The 17,769-nt window shown below is 39.1% G+C and overlaps 2 protein-coding genes across 6 annotated transcripts in view; one reads left to right on the top strand and one right to left on the bottom strand.

The window, feature by feature from the left end:
• The window catches only part of LOC113067648 (high affinity immunoglobulin gamma Fc receptor I-like), a 124,813-nt gene extending 112,786 nt beyond the window's left edge, over positions 1-12,027 (bottom strand). The window contains exons 1-4 of the mRNA XM_026240026.1: positions 11,926-12,027; positions 5,709-5,744; positions 2,528-2,800; positions 2,319-2,453 (exon numbers count right to left, since the gene is read on the bottom strand). Coding sequence (XP_026095811.1) covers positions 2,319-2,453; positions 2,528-2,800; positions 5,709-5,744; positions 11,926-11,956 — 475 coding nt within the window. The 5' untranslated portion in view covers positions 11,957-12,027. The remainder of the gene's footprint in view (positions 1-2,318; positions 2,454-2,527; positions 2,801-5,708; positions 5,745-11,925) is intronic.
• A 1,298-nt stretch (positions 12,028-13,325) lies between these two features.
• LOC113067652 (uncharacterized) lies at positions 13,326-17,407 on the top strand. 5 transcript variants are annotated; one of them, XR_003279425.1, is made up of 9 exons: positions 13,747-13,877; positions 14,540-14,699; positions 15,041-15,167; positions 15,317-15,615; positions 15,718-15,808; positions 15,896-15,975; positions 16,085-16,160; positions 16,277-16,514; positions 16,650-17,407. XR_003279425.1 is itself a non-coding variant. In XM_026240033.1 (6 exons), exons 1-6 carry the CDS (start codon positions 13,497-13,499, stop codon positions 16,328-16,330), a joined length of 981 nt encoding a protein of 326 aa, XP_026095818.1. In that variant the 5' UTR covers positions 13,326-13,496; the 3' UTR covers positions 16,331-17,407. The 5 variants fall into 5 exon arrangements, 1 of the variants encoding a protein (XP_026095818.1); XR_003279423.1 differs by lacking the exons at positions 14,540-14,699; positions 15,041-15,167 and having other exon boundaries at positions 13,326-13,877; positions 16,650-16,816; positions 17,227-17,407; XR_003279422.1 differs by lacking the exons at positions 14,540-14,699; positions 15,041-15,167 and having other exon boundaries at positions 13,326-13,877.
• Positions 17,408-17,769: the final 362 nt, after the last annotated feature.

The following is a 17,769-nucleotide window of genomic DNA, read 5'->3' on the forward strand; positions in this document are numbered from 1 at the left end:
TTCTCCACAGAGTTTCTTTACAATTACGACCGGTGCAGTCCATGGGCTTGATGATGGCTCAATAATTCCATCTTCCAGCATTTGCTTTATCTGGTCTTCAATTATCCACTTCTTCTCTGGTGAAGTACGGTAGTGTGGTAAACTGACAGGCTTCGCACTACCTGTATCAATTATGTGCTCTGCCATTGACGTATTTGCCAAGTGATCATCAAACATGCCCCAAAAATCTTCCACCAGGGCAAGGAACTGAGCCTTTTTGTCCCTGTCCTAAGCATGCCTCCTCGACTTTCCTCTTCAAATCAGATTTTTGGACACCCATGAAGATCATGCGCCCTACTACTGTAGCCTCCATCCATTCACTCGCTAGTTCACATGGTTCCAGCACAACAGTGCCTCTAAAGTTACTGTCCTGGATGTTGACTGCAGCTCTTTGCATGAAATCCATTCCTAAGATAAGGGGTGAAGCGAGGTCAGAGACGATAACAAATCTATGGTAAAAACGTTTTCCATGGAATCCAATATTTAGCCAAATGATGCTGACTGGGATGCAAGTTGCTTTATTAACTAATTGAATGGAGGGGGGGGGGGGGTGCACTGTGTCACTGCTACCTGGAATGCCAGAAATAATATTAGTCCCCACTGCGGAAATGTAAATGCCTGTATCAAGGGCTGCATCAACTGCTCTGTTGCAGAGGTTTACTTTGACAATGAATGGGGTGTTCCAGAATGAAGAAGAGGCCGGGTCTTCTACATGGCCCAAGATGAGAGCCTCAAGTGTGGACACTGGGGAATGTGGGGTCCTATTTACCTTCTGGAGGGAGGATTGCCCCTGTGAAATGTCCTCCCTCCCCTGAAGTTTCCCTTCCATTGGTCAGATTTACTTCCTTGCTCACCTCTGATGGTGCCTTTGTTCTCGCTACTCTGATTATTATGTGCCTTCCATTTGCTGTTCATAAGTTCTGCATTGTAGCACCCCAAAAAACATCTACTTGTGGTACAAAGTTACACTTCTGTCAGTTTCCGGATGTGAAACCAGGTTTAGAGCATTTAAAGCAGTAAAGTTCACGTGGTAGTTCCTTCATTGGGAAAGGAACTACCACGTTACATTACTTACTACATTACTTCATCTCACGAGTCCAACCGCGTGCTTCTCAAAGCCTTGGCATGGGCCAAAAAAACTAAATAAATAAAATGTCCGTAGGTCTGCAACAAAAGATAATATCCTCCATCGACTAGTCCAAAAGTCTGACCCGAGGGCCAGAGACAAGATGTTCAGGTGCCACTTTGTAACGTGAAGTTGAGCTGTTGCTCGGAGAGAAGGAGAAAACCCAAATAGGTGTAAGCAAATTAAAGACAATGCACGAGGGATGATGTCGTATCTTTCCAGTGTTTAATGAAAGTACTTAAACATCACACACTCGTCCGCATGCATGGGGAGTCGAGTGAGGAACAGAAAAGAAGTATACAAACATCTAACTCCGGTCACAAAAGAAAATATTAAACTCAGAGATCGGTAGAGCGGGTAACTCCTCTCCCCACCTATCAGTTCTACCTCAGCTACGCTCTATGCACATACGCAGTTCTCGTCTTTTCAGATTCCCATAAAAGTGACCGTTACAAGCGCACAGCGCAGGTGCACTCAGGGCATGTCCAAATCCATTTTTCTATTTTGACGACAAAAAAAATGGTTGGCGCGCCCATGCGCATGGTCTAAACAGGTTGTCCATGTTCACTTAATGAGTAATGGTTTTTTTTGGGGCGTAACGTGCAATACACCAATTAGAGTCTCATCTCCCATTCCCTTTAAGAGCCAGCTGCGTTCATGCCATGACGGATTTGCTATTTACACGGCAGAATTTGGCAACCGCAAAGACAGAACGAGTCTCCAAGATGAAACGGAGCTTCTCATGTGGGAGCAAATATATTTAAATATATTTACATTTAATTAGCCTACAAAATAATCTTATGTATTGCAAACCTTTAAATCCAGTGTACCAGATGAATGCGTTTAAGAAGCAGTGTGTACGCTCTTTAAATAAAAAAATAAAAAACATTGCGCCAGACTTTAGACCAGGTTTGAGTTAGTCTATGGTGCAGTCTATTTTCAGCTCCTTAAAATAGCATTGTGCCAGCAATGCACCTGAACACACCTCTTTTTTAGACCAGCATGCCCATGGCCGCAAAAATGAGTGCAAATGCATTTGCTAATTAAACGACGTGGCGCTGGATGGGAAAATGCGGACTGAAACTAGCAAACACACTTGTGCTGCCCCTTGCGTCACATTGTGCCGAGTGTATTATAGGGCCCTATATCTTACCTGATGAAGCAGTTACAGTGAACCAGCTGAATGTCCAGCCTGTAGAGGAGCCTTTAACCTCACAGATCAGAGTCACTGGATCTCCTTCAGTCAACCACTTCTGAGGATAAACACTTAAAACTGCCTTGGGTCTATCTGAAATACAGAAATCACTCATTAATAACATGTCAAACTTGTGTGTGTGTTTATAAAGAGATGATCAAACTCACCTGATACTGTCAGTGTAACTTCATCACTGAAGTATGATGTTCGTGATCCTCCTCTCTCTGCTCCATAGCAGGAGTATTTACCTTTGTCAGACTTAGTAACAGAACTGAATGTGTGTTCCTGTAGTTCACTGAAAACACTGTCTGAACCGTCTTTATACCAGCTGTACTTCCAGCTAGTGACTCCTTCACCATCAATGTCACATCTGAGAGTGACTGTCTCTCCTCTGAATACATGTTGACCAGGTTTAATGCTCACTTTAGCTTTTGGTCTTTCTGTACAACAACAATTCACAATGAAAATATTTTTACCACATGATCAGTTACTCAAACAAATGCTAAATCAGGTCACACTGAAGTGTTGTTGTCTAAAGCTGTTATAATAACTGATTCAGTGTCTTATGAACCAAACTGAGAGACCATTTTGAAGGGTCAGGAAACCTTTGCAGGTGTTTTGAGTTGTTCAACTGATTGGCATGTAACCATATTCTAATTTGTTGAGATTAATTGGTGGTTTTTTGTTAAATCTGAGCCAAAATCATCACAATTAAAAGAACCAAAGACTTCTGTCTATGTGTATTGAATTTATTTAATGCAAGTGTTTCACATGTTTGGCTTGAATTACTGGAATAAATGAACTTTTCCACGACACCACATGTTTAGTTACTTGATTTTAAAACAAATGCTAAATTTGAATGCAGAAAAATGCAGAAAAAACAGAGTTTTAATTATAGGACCTAAAATCTCTGCTTGTAATAACCTAGAACACTGTCTAAGACTTGATGGTTGCTCTGTCAATTCTTTGTCATCAGTCAGGAACCTAGGTGTGCTATTTGATCGCAATATTTCCTTAGAAAGCCACGTTTCTAGCATTTGTAAAACTGTATTTTTCCATCTCAAAAATATATCTAAATTACAGCCTTTGCTCTCAATATCAAATGCAGAAATGTTAATCCATGCAATTGTAGCAGGAAGGGTTATTACCCCTCCTACGTCATCGTTTAGTGTTTAGCCAATGGCTAGGCGTCCAGGGTGTATAAGAGCATGAGCTACCAGTTCCTTGGCTCCAGTAATCTGACTGATCTGTATTAGTATTGTATGATCTATCTGTGCTTCATGCCAACGAGTTTATCGGAGACTTTCGGCTCCATCTACTGCATAGTTTGGGGATAGTTATTCTGAGGCCGCATGCTTTGTATGTATACTGTTCGAGCGTAAGCCAAGAGAAAAGAACTCTGTGTAACACTTTCTGTTTGTTTTTAGGCATGCGCTAAGGACAGTACCGACTTTCTGAATGAGCATTATCTGCTCTGTGCTTCATCATAAGGCTTTATTCGTGCTGGGCCTCATCAGCTGCTGTTCTGTTTTGGGTTGTTTTGTCTAGTTTTTGGTGTGCTGTTCTGTCATGAGCGAGTCGTCTCGATTGAACAGCTGATCGAATCGTCTTGGGTGAACCGTTCTAAGGCCTGGGCACCCGGGGGCAGACGCGTGACCAATTAGGTGGTAGGGTCTTCACTGTAGTCGTGGTCTTCTCTGACATGAGTCGTGGAGTGTGTGCTGTGCTGGTGTGTGTGCACTGAATGGGCTGCTCTTCATAGAGGTGATATCTTGAGACTGCCCTTGGGTACGCCCAGGATCCTCTGCAGCCATCGTTAGAAATTAATAAATTGAAGAGAGATTGCTGGTCAACACCTTTTATACAAAAGGACTGTCTTTTTATCAATTAATAAATTGTATGTTTTTCAATCACGTATGTCTCTGACTCCAACTGTGGTTAGGATCTGTGTGTGCCTTAGCTTAGGGGTTATATTAAATTCTTGGGGCGAAATCCCCCAAGTGGCGTAGTCGGAAATAATTAACTGAATTGAACGTGGGTATAAATTGTTCCGCCCAATGTCATAAAATTGAGCCCTCACTCCTGAGCGCTTTGCCACACATTTATGAACTCAAGGTTAGATTATTGTAATGCTTTATTGGGTGGTTGTTCTGCACGCTTAGTAAACAAACTACAGCTAGTACAAAATGCAGCAGCAAGAGTTCTTACTAGACCCAGGAAGTATGACCATATTAGCCCAGTCCTGTCATCGCTGCACTGGCTCCCTATCAAACATCGTATATATTTTAAAATATTGCTTATTACTTATAAAGCCCTGAATGGTTTAGAACCTCAGCATTTGAATGAGCTCCTTTTACATTATACACCTCTACGTACGCTACGTTCTCAAAACTCCTTTTGCTATTTGGCGCCTAAACTCTGGAATAACCTACTTAACATTGTTCGGGAGGCAGACACACTCTTGCAGTTTAAATCTAGATTAAAGTCACATCTCTTTAACCTGGCATACACATAACATACTAATATGCTTTTAAATATCCAAATCCGTTAAAGGATTTTTAGGCTGCATTAATTAGGTAAACCGGAACCGGAATCACTTCACATAACACCGTACTTTCTACATCATTAGAAGAATGGCATCTACGCTAATATTTGTCTGTTTCTCTCTTGTTCCGAGGTCACCGTGGCCACCAGATCCAGTCTGTGTCCAGATCTGAGGGTCACTGCAGTCACCCGGATCCAGTACGTATCCAGACCAGATGGTGGATCAGCACCTAGAAAGGACCTCTACAGCCCTGATAGACAGCGGAGACCAGGACAACTAGAGCCCCAGATACAGATCCCCTGTAAATACCTTGTCTCAGAGGACCACCAGGACAAGACCTCAGGAAACAGATGATTCTTCTGCACAATCTGACTTTGCTGCAGCCTGGAATTGAACTACTGGTTTCGTCTGGTCAGAGGAGAACTGGCCCCCCAACTGAGCCTGGTCTCTCCCAAGGTTTTTTTTCTCCATTCTGTCACCGATGGAGTTTCGGTTCCTTGCCGCTGTCGCCTCTGGCTTGCTTAGTTGGGGTCACTTCATTTACAGCGATATCGTTGACTTGATTGCAAATAAATGCACTGACACTACTTAAACTGAACAGAGATGAAATAACTGAATTCAATGATGAACTGCCTTTAACTGTCATTTTGCATTATTGAGACACTGTTTTCCAAATGAATGTTGTTCACTTGCTTTGACGCAATATATTTTGTTTAAAGCGCTATATAAATAAAGGTGACTTTGACTTTGACGACATTCTAATTTATTGAGACGCACCTGTACATGAAAAAAAATTTACTCACCTTCAGTTTGTCCATAGTAGATGTTGGAAATCAGCACTAAAACACAAAGAGAAAAACTCATTAAATTAAACACTCATTAAAGGAGGGTGAAATGCTATTTCATGCATACTGAGTTTTTTACACTGTTAAAGAGTTGGATTCCCATGCTAAACATGGACAAAGTTTCAAAAATTAAGTTGTACGTTTGAAGGAGTATTTTTGTTCCCAAAATACTCCTTCCGATTTGTCACAAGTTTCAGAAAGTTTTTTTCGAGTATGGCTGTGCGTGACATTAGATGGAGCGGAATTTCCTTATATGGGTCCTAAGGCACCTCTGCCGGAAGAGCGCGTGCTCCCGTATAGCAGAGCAGAGAGAGCACAACAGACTTCACTGATCAGAGCGAGAGCGTCGTGAAATGTCACAAAAGACTTTTTGGTTTCGGTTTCCAGGGCAAGACATCCCTGCACAGATTACCAAAAAAAAAAAACAGCATTAAGGGACCAGTGGATGGAGTTTATTTTTACAGAGCATCAAAGGAGTTGTGCAAGTGTTTTTGTTTGTTCTCTGCATTTCTAAAATGCTTGTTTTACAAACAAAGCCCAGTTTGACGCCGGATTTGCGTATCGTTTATTTCTTAAGGATGATGCAATCCCAATGAAAAAGGGTCACAATCGTGTATTGGAACCGCAGGCGGTGAGTAAAACTGCTTCAAATATCTCTGCCTCCTTGTTAGTGCCACCCCTCCCATGCCAGAGACCCGGGTTCAAGCCCCGCTCGGAGCGAGTCGTTGCTGCTGCTGCTCTAGTTCAGTTTCAGCCTCTGGATCTGATTCTGGATCATAAATAAACGGCTGAATCTGACTGTAAGCCATGGTTTGTTTTGGATGATGGTTTTTCCCTCACGGTAATGTCAGCTTCCACTGACGCTCTCAACGCAAAAGCTTTGATTCTTTAGCTCCGCCCACACGTCACGCCTCAAGTCGGTCGTGTTTTTCCAGGAAAAATCGGTACAGACTATCTTTTTCTTATGAATATGATAAAACTAAAGACTTTTTGGAGTTATGAAGGATGCAGTACTACTCTATAGGTACTCAAGATTAACAGGATATTGAGTGAAAACGAGCATTTCACCCCCCCTTTAAACACTGTGTTAAACACTCATTAAACATTGTCTATTTTATGTTATTTTATAATTTCATCTAGAGCGAATTGCATCTGTCCACAGATTATGTTGATCTGGTTAAAAAAAAAAAAAAAAAAAAACATTTGTATGTTATCATGGTAAAATAAATAAAATATAACAATCTTGATCTTTTTAGATTGAACTTTGAATGAGTTTCAGTTTTAAGGAAGCTAATAAAAAAGGAGAGATAAATGCACAGAATAAAAAAGATGAATTAAATATATAATATACTACCAGTGGAAATGTTTCCAGATAAACATTAAAACATCTGACTAATAACAGAGGTATCTCAATATTTATTAGACAACATGGACAATAACTGCAGAACAAACCATCCATTACAAAGCACTAAACTGAATGATTGAACAAACACACTGATTTACAACACAACACAGTGCATTTCTCTTCACAGACAGCACACTTTCTCTCTCAAACTCATCTCTCACTCTTATATTTCCTGATTAGAGCTGTGTTTGAAACTCTTAAGAGCAGCAAAAAAATAAAAATAATAATACAATATACAATATACAATATATATATATATATATATATATATATATATATATATATATTAGGGGTGTAACGGTTCACAAAATTCACGGTTCGGTTCGATACGATACACTGATGTCACGGTTCGGTTCGGTTCGGTTCGATACGTTTTAGATACAGCAAAATGTAAAAACATCTCAACTTTTCAGAATGCCGCAAGCGCACCGCGGGTCATGTGACAAGAACTAACCAATCAGCTTCATCCTTTCCCGTAACAACGTTGAGAGCTCAGCCAAGATGAAGGATCAGCTGATCATAGTTGTATATGGATTGCAATTTTGAAATAAATTTAGTAGCAGAGCTACTGCAAGCGATTTTTAGAGCTGCAAATCCATTTATCCTTCGCTGAAATTTCCGCGTCTCATGGAGAGAGCACGTCATTGTTGCTTAGCAAAGACAGACGCCTCATGAGAAAGACGCGCTTAGCGTTTTCCATGCGTTTTTAGGCACGATATGTGAACGGCCCCTAAGGCGCTCGCTCACTCAGCACGCGCTGAAGGCTCGTTGCAAAATGTCGAATGCCTTTAACAGACCAGAAATATAAGATCCTAAAATAACCAACAGGTCTGGTGTTTGGGTTGGATTCCCTGTAAGCTATAGTGTCTAAATGCTGCAGGGATAGTTTGCTGCGTGCATGTTTCTCCTTTTTTTCGTCTTTTCCCAGATAGTACTGACGCATATATCCCAGATATTCCCGCTGGTGTTTTTTTTTTTTTTTTTTTTTTATTCCCGCTGGTGTACCCTGTCATGTTGCAGATGCGACATACCGTTGTTTTTTTATCCACCACTCTCTTGCCATCACCATTATAGCTTAAAGGGAATCCAAAGTGCACCCAAACACCAGACCTGTTGGTTATTGGAGGATCTTCTCATTTCTAGTCTGTTAAACGCATTGGCTATTTTGCAACGAGCCTTCAGCGCGTACTGAGTGAGCGAGCGCCTGCTGAGTAGCCTAACATAAACATATAAGATGGTGTTTTTTCTTCTTCGGGAGTGTCAGGGGCGTTGCCTGTTACGTTGTTTGGGTTATTGGGCTACCTTGTTGAATGCATATCATTATATTTCTCTCTCTCTCTTTTTTTTTTTTTTTTCAAATATAATTAATTACTCCAACGAACCGTTCGGTATACATAATGCGTACCGCGTACCGAACCGAAAGCGTCGTACCGAACGGTTCAATACGAATACGCGTATCGTTACACCCCTAATATATATATATATATATATATATATATATATATATATATATATATATATTAATGCAAACATAAACTGCAGGTTATTACTATAAACTTTTTGTAACAATTTGTTTACACTTTTTTTTAAAATACTTTTTAATAAAATATATATAAAATAAAAAAAGAATAAGAAATAAAATACTGCTGCAAAGTTCTCCACTTAATAAAATACTCTCAGTATCAAACCAATATCATATAATAAAATATAATGAAAAATATAATAAATAACTATGATTACAGTACAGCATTACCAATCCCAGCTTGTAGGCCTGCTCATATTTATATATATATATATATATATATATATATATATATATAGATATATAACTTTTCCAAAGTGTAAAATACAGCATCGACAGTTTCAGTTTTTTAGGCCTGCTCAGATTTTGTTATTCGTTGGACCGATCAGAATTAAGAGCAAAGGTCTGTTTAAATGCAGAGGGGAGCTGCGTTTGAATTACAATCATTTTTCTCCTAGATGTAGTGATGTTCACACTCGCGTGATGCCTTTTGAATACATTAGGCCGGTGACACACTGGCATATTGCACCTGTCAGAAATAGTCTATTTTGCATCAATGCCACATAAAATTAAGGTAGTTCTGATTGCGAAAGGGGTCCAACACAGTATTAGTATGATGTTCCTAATAATTATTTTGGTGAGTGTGTGTGTATATATATATATATATATATGTATATATCCAGGAACACTATATAATGTTTACATTTACTTTGTAAACATTTACTTTACATACATTTTTAGCTCAAATGTAAGACTTTTTCAGACCTATTTTAAGACCTGAAAACATAAAATGAATACCATATGAGCGTGTTAGAGCAATGTCTATAGTACTATATAAAGTACCATAGAATTATGAATAAATGAGATTAATTAAATAACATAAATTAGGGGTGTGTGATATTGATGAAAAAAAAAAAGATATCTCCAAAATATTCTGAGATTTTTTTTAAATAATGATAATTAATTGATATTTTGCTGAGTGTGTTATTATGCTGATATCTTAAGGCAGGGATAGGCAACTCCGGTCCTGGAGGGCCACTATCCTGCAGAGTTTAGCTTCAGCCCTCATAAAAACACACCTTCCGGAAAACACTGATTGCCTTGTTCAGGTGTGTTTAATTAGGCTTGGAGCTAAACTCTACAGGGCAGTGGCCCTCCAGGACCGGAGTTGCCTATCCCTCTCTTAAGGACTACTGTGGACAGCTGACTCCTGAATTTTTTTATATTCTTCATATTCTGTGTGGTGATCAGTTCACAGCAGTAGTAGAAATCAATCATTTCCATCAAGTTTTATAGGCATTTTTACCTTTAAGTCCTTTTTTTCTAAAAGTGTGTACCATCTTTTGAGTCAGATTCTTGCATTTGGGTTGTTACCAAGCAAAATAAATCAGCATCTACAGAATTTATCTTTACAATGCAGAGGAAACACAGAAGCTGCATTAAAAGTGTAATTTAGATGTGTCAGCTCAGAGGGACATGGAATACTTTGACCTGTAGTTACAAATGCATGAATAATGTTTTAATAATTTATACATAAAATATTGAATACTGATGTTTGAAATTTGTAAAAGGGTCATATGATGCTTTTTTAAAGATCATTATCTTGTCTATTTTGTGTAACAGAATATGTTGACATGCTTTCAAGTTCAAAAAACACATTTTTTTTACAAATACTGTACATTACTGAAGGGACTCTATGCCCTGCCTTTGTCAAATGTTTTTTTTCTACAAAGTCCCTCCTACCGACAAGCGTAGCGTGCTCTGATTGGCCAACTGACCCAGTGCATTGTGATTGGTGAAGCTGAGGCTTGCCTCTGCCGATTATATTGTGGTTGCACCAGCAAATAAAGCAAAGTCTTAGGTGTGGAAAAGCTTTGACCACGTTTATAATGAGCCAGTGGGTTATATTGCTGGACGAACCATCAGTGAGCGCAGGAATAAGCTGAAGCCATCTACAGTGGATTCAATAATTTTCCTCCACAAAACATGTAGCTTAACCTTGGGGAGTAAAGGTTTTTGGAATTATAAGGTTCTATCTGACATTTTTTTTTTTTTTTTTTTTGCCAAAATTGAGTTATTACATATTCTTATTCTGTGTCAACGTATTTAAATTATTTGATAGATGTTTTAATGTTGTGTACATTATGGGACATTATGCGACTACACAGTCGAATGGAACACAAACAATTTAAAGCTCAATATCTCAAAACTACTTGGAATGCAGATAGAACCTTCTAATTCCAAGGGGACCAAATATTAATTTGTCTAGAATTGCTAAGAGGGCTTCTGACAAAATCTAGCATGCAGAAGTAACAAGTTGCCTACAATGATGCAATGAGAATTTTACTCAAGGTTCCCAGAGGATGGAGTGCTAGTCAGATGTTTGTATCTGTAGGAGTAACCACACTGAAAGCACTTTTAAGAAATTTAATGTTTAAATTTATGCAACGTCTAGATGAGTCTACTAACAGTATCATGGTGGCACTCTCAAATCCCTTAGTGAGTTGCTCCAGGTACACATCCAGACTGAGAGTGCATTGGTTGAAATGTCTGTATGTATTTTAATTATTGTATTTGCTTTTTTCTTACTGTTTGTTTGTTTGTTTTGTTTGTTTTTATCTGCCCTGTCTTGCGTGGCTTTTGGACAAGAGTCCAAATAAACTCAATTGAAATTTAATTTTTTAACATTAGTTATTATGAATGAAGCCATAGCAATGGACGCCACTAATATATGTGTGTGTGTGTGTGTGTGTGTGTGTAGAGCACCCTCACTAATTTAAGAAGCGCACTCAGTAATTTGATTCTGGACCCGGGCTTGCATTTAAATCTCTGTGGGTTTTCAGGGTAAAAACATGGGTCGATTTTCACATCGTTTTGAACTCTGAACAAAATAACAGTTTTATTGAAACTGCTCATTCACTCTCTGCCAGCAGGTGAAGTATTTGGTAGAAATATAACTTTCCCCGGTTACAGCAGAACACAAAGCAGCACAGCACTGGACTTTGAATGAGCAGCGCTCATGTTTATTCAGTGAAATCATAACGTTAGCCTTTTGAAGTTTAATTTTCACAATCAGCTATATAGCAATCCTGGTCTTGACTTCAACGTCTTGAAATCATAATTAAGAAATTCTTGTACAGTTTAAGACTTTAAGACCTTAAATTTGATACAACTAAATGTAAGACTTTTTAAGACCCCACTGAAACCCTGTAACACCTACCGAAATACACAGAGAGAATAATACTCACAGAGCACAAGAGGAAGTTGACTGAGCTCCATACTGACTGAATGATGACAGACAGTTAAAGACACAGACTGTGTTAAAGCCTCAAGACTTCCTGAAACCTGAGGTCAGAGCTTTAGAAACACCAGGACAGATTCAAGAAATACAAATGTACCTCATGTGTGACAGAAAATATTGTTTCAGAAAACATCACACAGATTAACATCCAAGTTTTCTACAGGAATATTGTTTTGACTTATGAAGTATTAATAAAAAGATACTTTACATGTGAAATTAAGCAAGTCACTGTTAATAAGCGAGTCATTGCGATTGAACGTAAGATTGAACCTAATTATTTTGTATATACAGCCAGTAAACTTATTTGCATTTTTACACATCCTTCTGACTGGATGTCCTTCAGTCCTGTTCACATGCTGAGAACTGGCAGTTTAGGTGATAATATTTAACACCATGTATATTAGCAACAGTAAAACTGATGCTTCTCAATAACCATTTAAAAACACCAATTAATTTTCTTATGTGTTTAGATTTACTAACATTTCTCATTCTGCATGAAGCACTAATAAAACAAGATCTGAAAGCCACTCTGTGAACTTCTCTTCACATAGCATGTGATTTACTGTATATTACATCATGGCATGAGCAACTTCTTAGTAATGTCTTAGTTAAGCAAACCATTTTTCTTTGTAAAGTACTTCCTCTTTCATCTTAGTCTCACAATTAACATTGAAGTATGTCTGATATAGGCACATCTTTCTAAGAAAAACAATTTTTAATGACTGTGTCACTACTCGGTCAAAAGTGTGAAAAATACAATGAACAGTTTTTAGTATTACTCTCCAACAAATGACTCGAGTCGGTTCATTATAATGTAAATAATTTATATAAATATAAAATTATACAATGTGACAACTGTAATACAATCACTGAATAAATTACTCTTACGAGAGGGTTGTTTTAATGAATCATTAAACACTAGTGATAACTGAAATAAGGAGAACTGACTGGACTCTGAATCTGAGCAGGCGGGCAGATAGATAGATAGATAGACAGATAGATAGATAGATAGATAGATAGATAGATAGATAGATAGATAGATAGACAGACAGACAGACAGACAGACAGACAGACAGACAGACAGACAGACAGATAGATAGATAGATAGATAGATAGACAGACAGACAGACAGACAGACAGACAGACAGATATGAGCTCATAGTTGTGGTTTGGTTTGTTCTGTTACATTAACCAGTTAAAGGCCATCTTTCAATTTAATTTTATAACTTAATTTATACAGAATATTGCATGAAAATGTAAATTTAAAAAGACATACATAAGAATACATATGTTTTACAACATCCACGGGCAGAAATTAAGAAAAAAAAGTGCCTATTCTAAGCTACGCTCCAAAAACCCGCCTTTCCCCAGAGAACGCGTCATATGACGTAACGACAGGCAAACATAGGCGCTGCAGCCCTGGTTCTCAGTGTGGGTTTACGTAGTCTGAGAGGTGGAAACAGAAAATAGAGATTGTCGTTCTCGTTATTATAGTTATAGTAGGTTTGAGTTGTCACAATGGTGAATTCTTGTGTTTGTTTTGGATGCAACAACTCCAACTTGTCTGGCCATCGGGTCCACCGATTTCCAAACAAGAAACACAAAGATTTCCGTGCTTGGATACGTTTCGTCCAGGCAAAGAGAAGCAATTTCGCTGCCTCCTCGTTGACAAGACACACGGTGGTATGTGAAAAACACGTCACACCGGACAGCTACAACCAAGGAGATCTTATGGAATTTCGCATGGGATTTCGACGAAAAGAGTGGGTTAGGCTGGCAAATGGAGCTGTGCCATCGGTGCATGCAAGTCCACCTGCAAAATCTGGCGGGAGTGAAGAGTCTAACGTTAATGTTAGCACTAGCAGAGAATCTGCGCGTCGAAAAAGGGAGCTTTGCACAGTAAGTCTTATAATACCATATATAAATTGTTGTATCGAAATGTAGCTCTGCATGTAATTTCTGCAAATATATTTTTCTTGACGTTATAATGGTCTTGGCATGGCACGAAAGCCCGTCTAGCTGCCGTCAGCTTACTCTTGTTACACCCCGTGAGGCGGCACATGAGCCTCCTGACACTTATTTTATTGAGCTATTAAGACCAGGTTCCAGAAAATATTATTTTTTTAATAAAAAATTTATGTGGTTGCATTCGCATATTACTACTCGGTTAAATTCACGCATGAATTTTCCTGCATTTAACTTGTTTTAGCGCCCGCCAAATAGATTTTTTTCCCTGCCAAAGTCTTATTTGTTCAGTGAGTAATGTAACGTTAGATGAACTGCTGCCCTTGTGACAGGGCGCATGTTTAACTGAAAGAATGAGCAGAGCGCGCGCACACTTTTCACCGTCTCCAAAACGCATCCAAGTAATTCTTGGTTTTCTTTGACTAATCGAAGCTGGTATCAACAAGGCACATGCGAGAGAATGCAGCTCGGGACTACTTTGAAAAGATTTTAAAAAGATTAGCAGTCTTTTAAATAATACATGAATGGGGGATTTTCATGAAAGGACTAAATTTTTTTTTTTTAAGTTCAAAGTTGTGATTTCGGTCTGTTTTCAGATTTTGGGAGAGAGTGCTGCCAGCAAAGACGGGGCGGGTGCAACTGCCACTTCAGATCCTGAAGATGATGGAGATGGAGACATCTCTACAATGGACCCTGAGCCAGAAGTGGTCCATCGTGGATCACAGTGCAACATAAGATGTTTACATCGTTCATTAGGTAGTTAGCTTATATCTAGCATTCACCATACATGCCATATACAATCACAAATAAGGATTATGTCAAAAATTTTCATGATCTCCATGGTTACTATTTTGTCATTTCCACTTTTCAGACAGTAAACATTAAAAAATTAAGAACTCCATAATGTTAGAAAAATACATTTTTTACTGGGTTGCATTAGATAGTGCATGTGTTGTTACCAATGAATGTACAATGGTGAACAATTACTCTCACTGCCCCAAAGTAAAAACCTTTTTATTAATGGAAACTGTTTCTGATTGTGTATCAAAAAATGTCATAGTCAGAATTAATGTGTGTTTTCCTTTTCTTGTTTTCAGTGCTGTTGACAAGTTCATTGTTTGCCAGAGGCAGTTGCTGTCCTTGTTCACGGTTTGCTCTGCATGCTGCGGGGAAACCCAGGGACACATAATGCACCCGGAAGGAACTTTCATAAAAGTCAAGCAGGTAATGTCTTATTTGTCAACTGTCTATGAGGAGCTGAATTATAGTCTGTGAATGTACAGTATGTATATTAATAATTTGTGTCTTAACTATACAGGTTTTTTACTGGTTCATCTTAAAGCTGCTTGAGTATTGAATCTTGTATCTTTCAGGCCTGCGGAACTTGTGGTTATGAGCGTTACTGGCAAAACCAAGAGAAGGTGCATCGAAACATGCCTGCCTGCAACCTTTTACTCAGCGGTGCCATCCACTTCTCAGGTTGCATGGCTTCTCAGACAATCAGGATGCTGAAGCTGTTTGGACTGCAGTGCATAAGTCCCGGGACTTTTTTCCGCCATCAGCGCTATTACTCTATCCCTACCATCGTGCAGGCCTGGAGGACTGAGCAGAGGGGGATCATCAGGGAGTTGAAGGAGACTGGGGGTGGATTGATCCTGTCTGGTGACTGCAGGTAGAATGGTCTAGCTCACGTCAATGATGTCACGTCACGTCAAGAACCGGTCAATGTGTTTTTGCATTAACCTATAAATGTAACTGTTTTTGACGTTCTTAGATCAGATTCTCCTGGACACTGTGCCAAATATGGTAGCTACTCCTTGATTGAGGATCGAATTAACAAAGTTTTGGATGTTCAGCTTGTCCAAGTAAGCTGATGTCACACATAAATCTTGTGTCTGATTTAGTTACTGATATTACTGTTACTGTTCAGTAATAATCAGTTGGTTTTACAGAGCTCAGAAGTCCCAAGCAGCTCTTGGTGTGAGCTAGAGGGTCTAAAGCGGAGTATGCAGTTCCTGATGGACCAAGACATGTAAGTGGCAGGTAATGATGCTAGGAGAGATCTAAATCTGAACAGCATTGACAGGCACAGTATCACTCAAAATAAATTCTAAATTCTATAAAATCAATTTGTGTTTTAGGTGGCCAAGTGGGTACGTGAGAAAATGTGTTCAGAAGGAACAAGGCATTTCTTTGACGTCTGGCATATTGGGAAAAGTATGTATTGGGATGTTGGTAGTTCTATATAACAGACTTGTTTTTTTGTAGTTAAATTCAATTTCCTAATAATTTCCTAATAATTTGCTCTGCTCTGTTTGTCTGCTCTGGAACAGGTGTACAGAAAGCACTGGATGCTGCTGCAAAAGAGAGGGACTGTGAGGATCTGAAGCTGTGGAGGTCAGCCATCATCAACCATCTCTACTGGACCGCAGCTTCCACCCCTACAGGAGATCCAGATGAGATGCAGGCAAAATGTACAGGACATACATGAACACAGCACTCCTGCATTTGCCAGCTGCGCACATCCACCGTTGGAAGGAGAGGCAAGAAACAAGGAGTGGCTGGAACCAGGTACAACAGATGTCACATTTTTTTCAGTGCTTGTAAATTTTAGTTTGGTTTTATCAATACATAACCCCATGTGTACTAATAATTACTTGTGTTATGAAATGCAAGGGATTATATGACAGAATACGTTTTATTCAGGATCACCAGCACCCACTAAACTGGAGAGTGTAGCTGCCAGGAAAGCACTGGTAAAGGATATTCGACAATTGTCACCTCAGCATCAGACATTCTCCCTGGAGGCCTACCATTCCCTCATTCTGCACTTTGCTTCCAAACATACTGGCTTTTCTTGGGATGTACAGCAGGTAGTGTTATCACTTAAAAGTATCGATACTAATAAATTAGTTTTTTTTTTCTTTTTTTTCTCAATTTCAGGAAATGATGACAGAATGAATATGGCTAAAAACTAATGCAGTCTTGTATAGCACACCAAAATGTTATAGATAACAGCATTACATATTGTTTGCAAAAAAATAATTGCAAAGATGAGTCATTGTCTTAGACCCATTTGAACTGAAAACATTAATGTCATATATTTATGTTGCATTTCACTGCATTGGGTTAGCTTTGGAGACCTAATGTTCTAACTACTTAGAAACCATCTTACGGTTAGTAGTTTCACTTAGTTTTTCAATATCTTTTTTGTGTGAATCTATCTATTTTTATGTGAGTCAACCATGTAACTAAATGTTTTCTAAACATTTCTCTCCTCAAGTATACGCAACAAATCTTATGGTCTCTCTGGTAGAGGAATACTGCAAGACACCGCAGGCCCTCTGCTGCACCGCCCACCTCACCTCTTCCGTCCAGAAGGTTGCCAAGGATGAGGCAGTCAGCCTCCATCTCGCACGACACTCACGTTTTAACATGTAATAAAAGATCAATTTTACCAGTAGTTTGTTTCACTATGGATTTATTAATCGTCTTCCAAGCGGGGCCACTGGAAACTTTTGTATGTTTGTCCCTCCTCTGCAAACTGCCTCCTTATTGCTGACACAACACATGAAGGTATGGCTTTCCTAATGTTCCTGCCTAGTATTCCGTACGCCCAGCAGTATGTATGTATGCTATCTGCAGCACAAAAGGATTCAGACAGGATGCTTCAAACCCTGGATGGAGTGTGAGGCAGGTAATGTCTTCTCGGGGATCTAGGTTTTGGACAAGGGACCAATAGGCATCGACCTCCCTACAGCACACACTCTCCACTGCTGATGGCATAGCCTCACATCTACCACACAAGCACCTGTTAAACAAATGT

The sequence above is a fragment of the Carassius auratus genome, linkage group LG28B (assembly GCF_003368295.1).
Source record: "Carassius auratus strain Wakin linkage group LG28B, ASM336829v1, whole genome shotgun sequence".
Taxonomy (NCBI): domain Eukaryota; kingdom Metazoa; phylum Chordata; class Actinopteri; order Cypriniformes; family Cyprinidae; genus Carassius; species Carassius auratus.

Bases quoted from the DNA above. Each gene is read 5' to 3' on its own strand.
- LOC113067652 (XM_026240033.1), top strand. From the start codon at position 13,497: ATGGTGAATTCTTGTGTTTGTTTTGGATGCAACAACTCCAACTTGTCT. The intron at 13,878-15,316 runs GTAAGTCTTATA...TGTATCTTTCAG, and splicing joins GAAAAAGGGAGCTTTGCACA to GCCTGCGGAACTTGTGGTTA. The intron at 15,809-15,895 runs GTAAGCTGATGT...TTGGTTTTACAG, and splicing joins TGGATGTTCAGCTTGTCCAA to AGCTCAGAAGTCCCAAGCAG.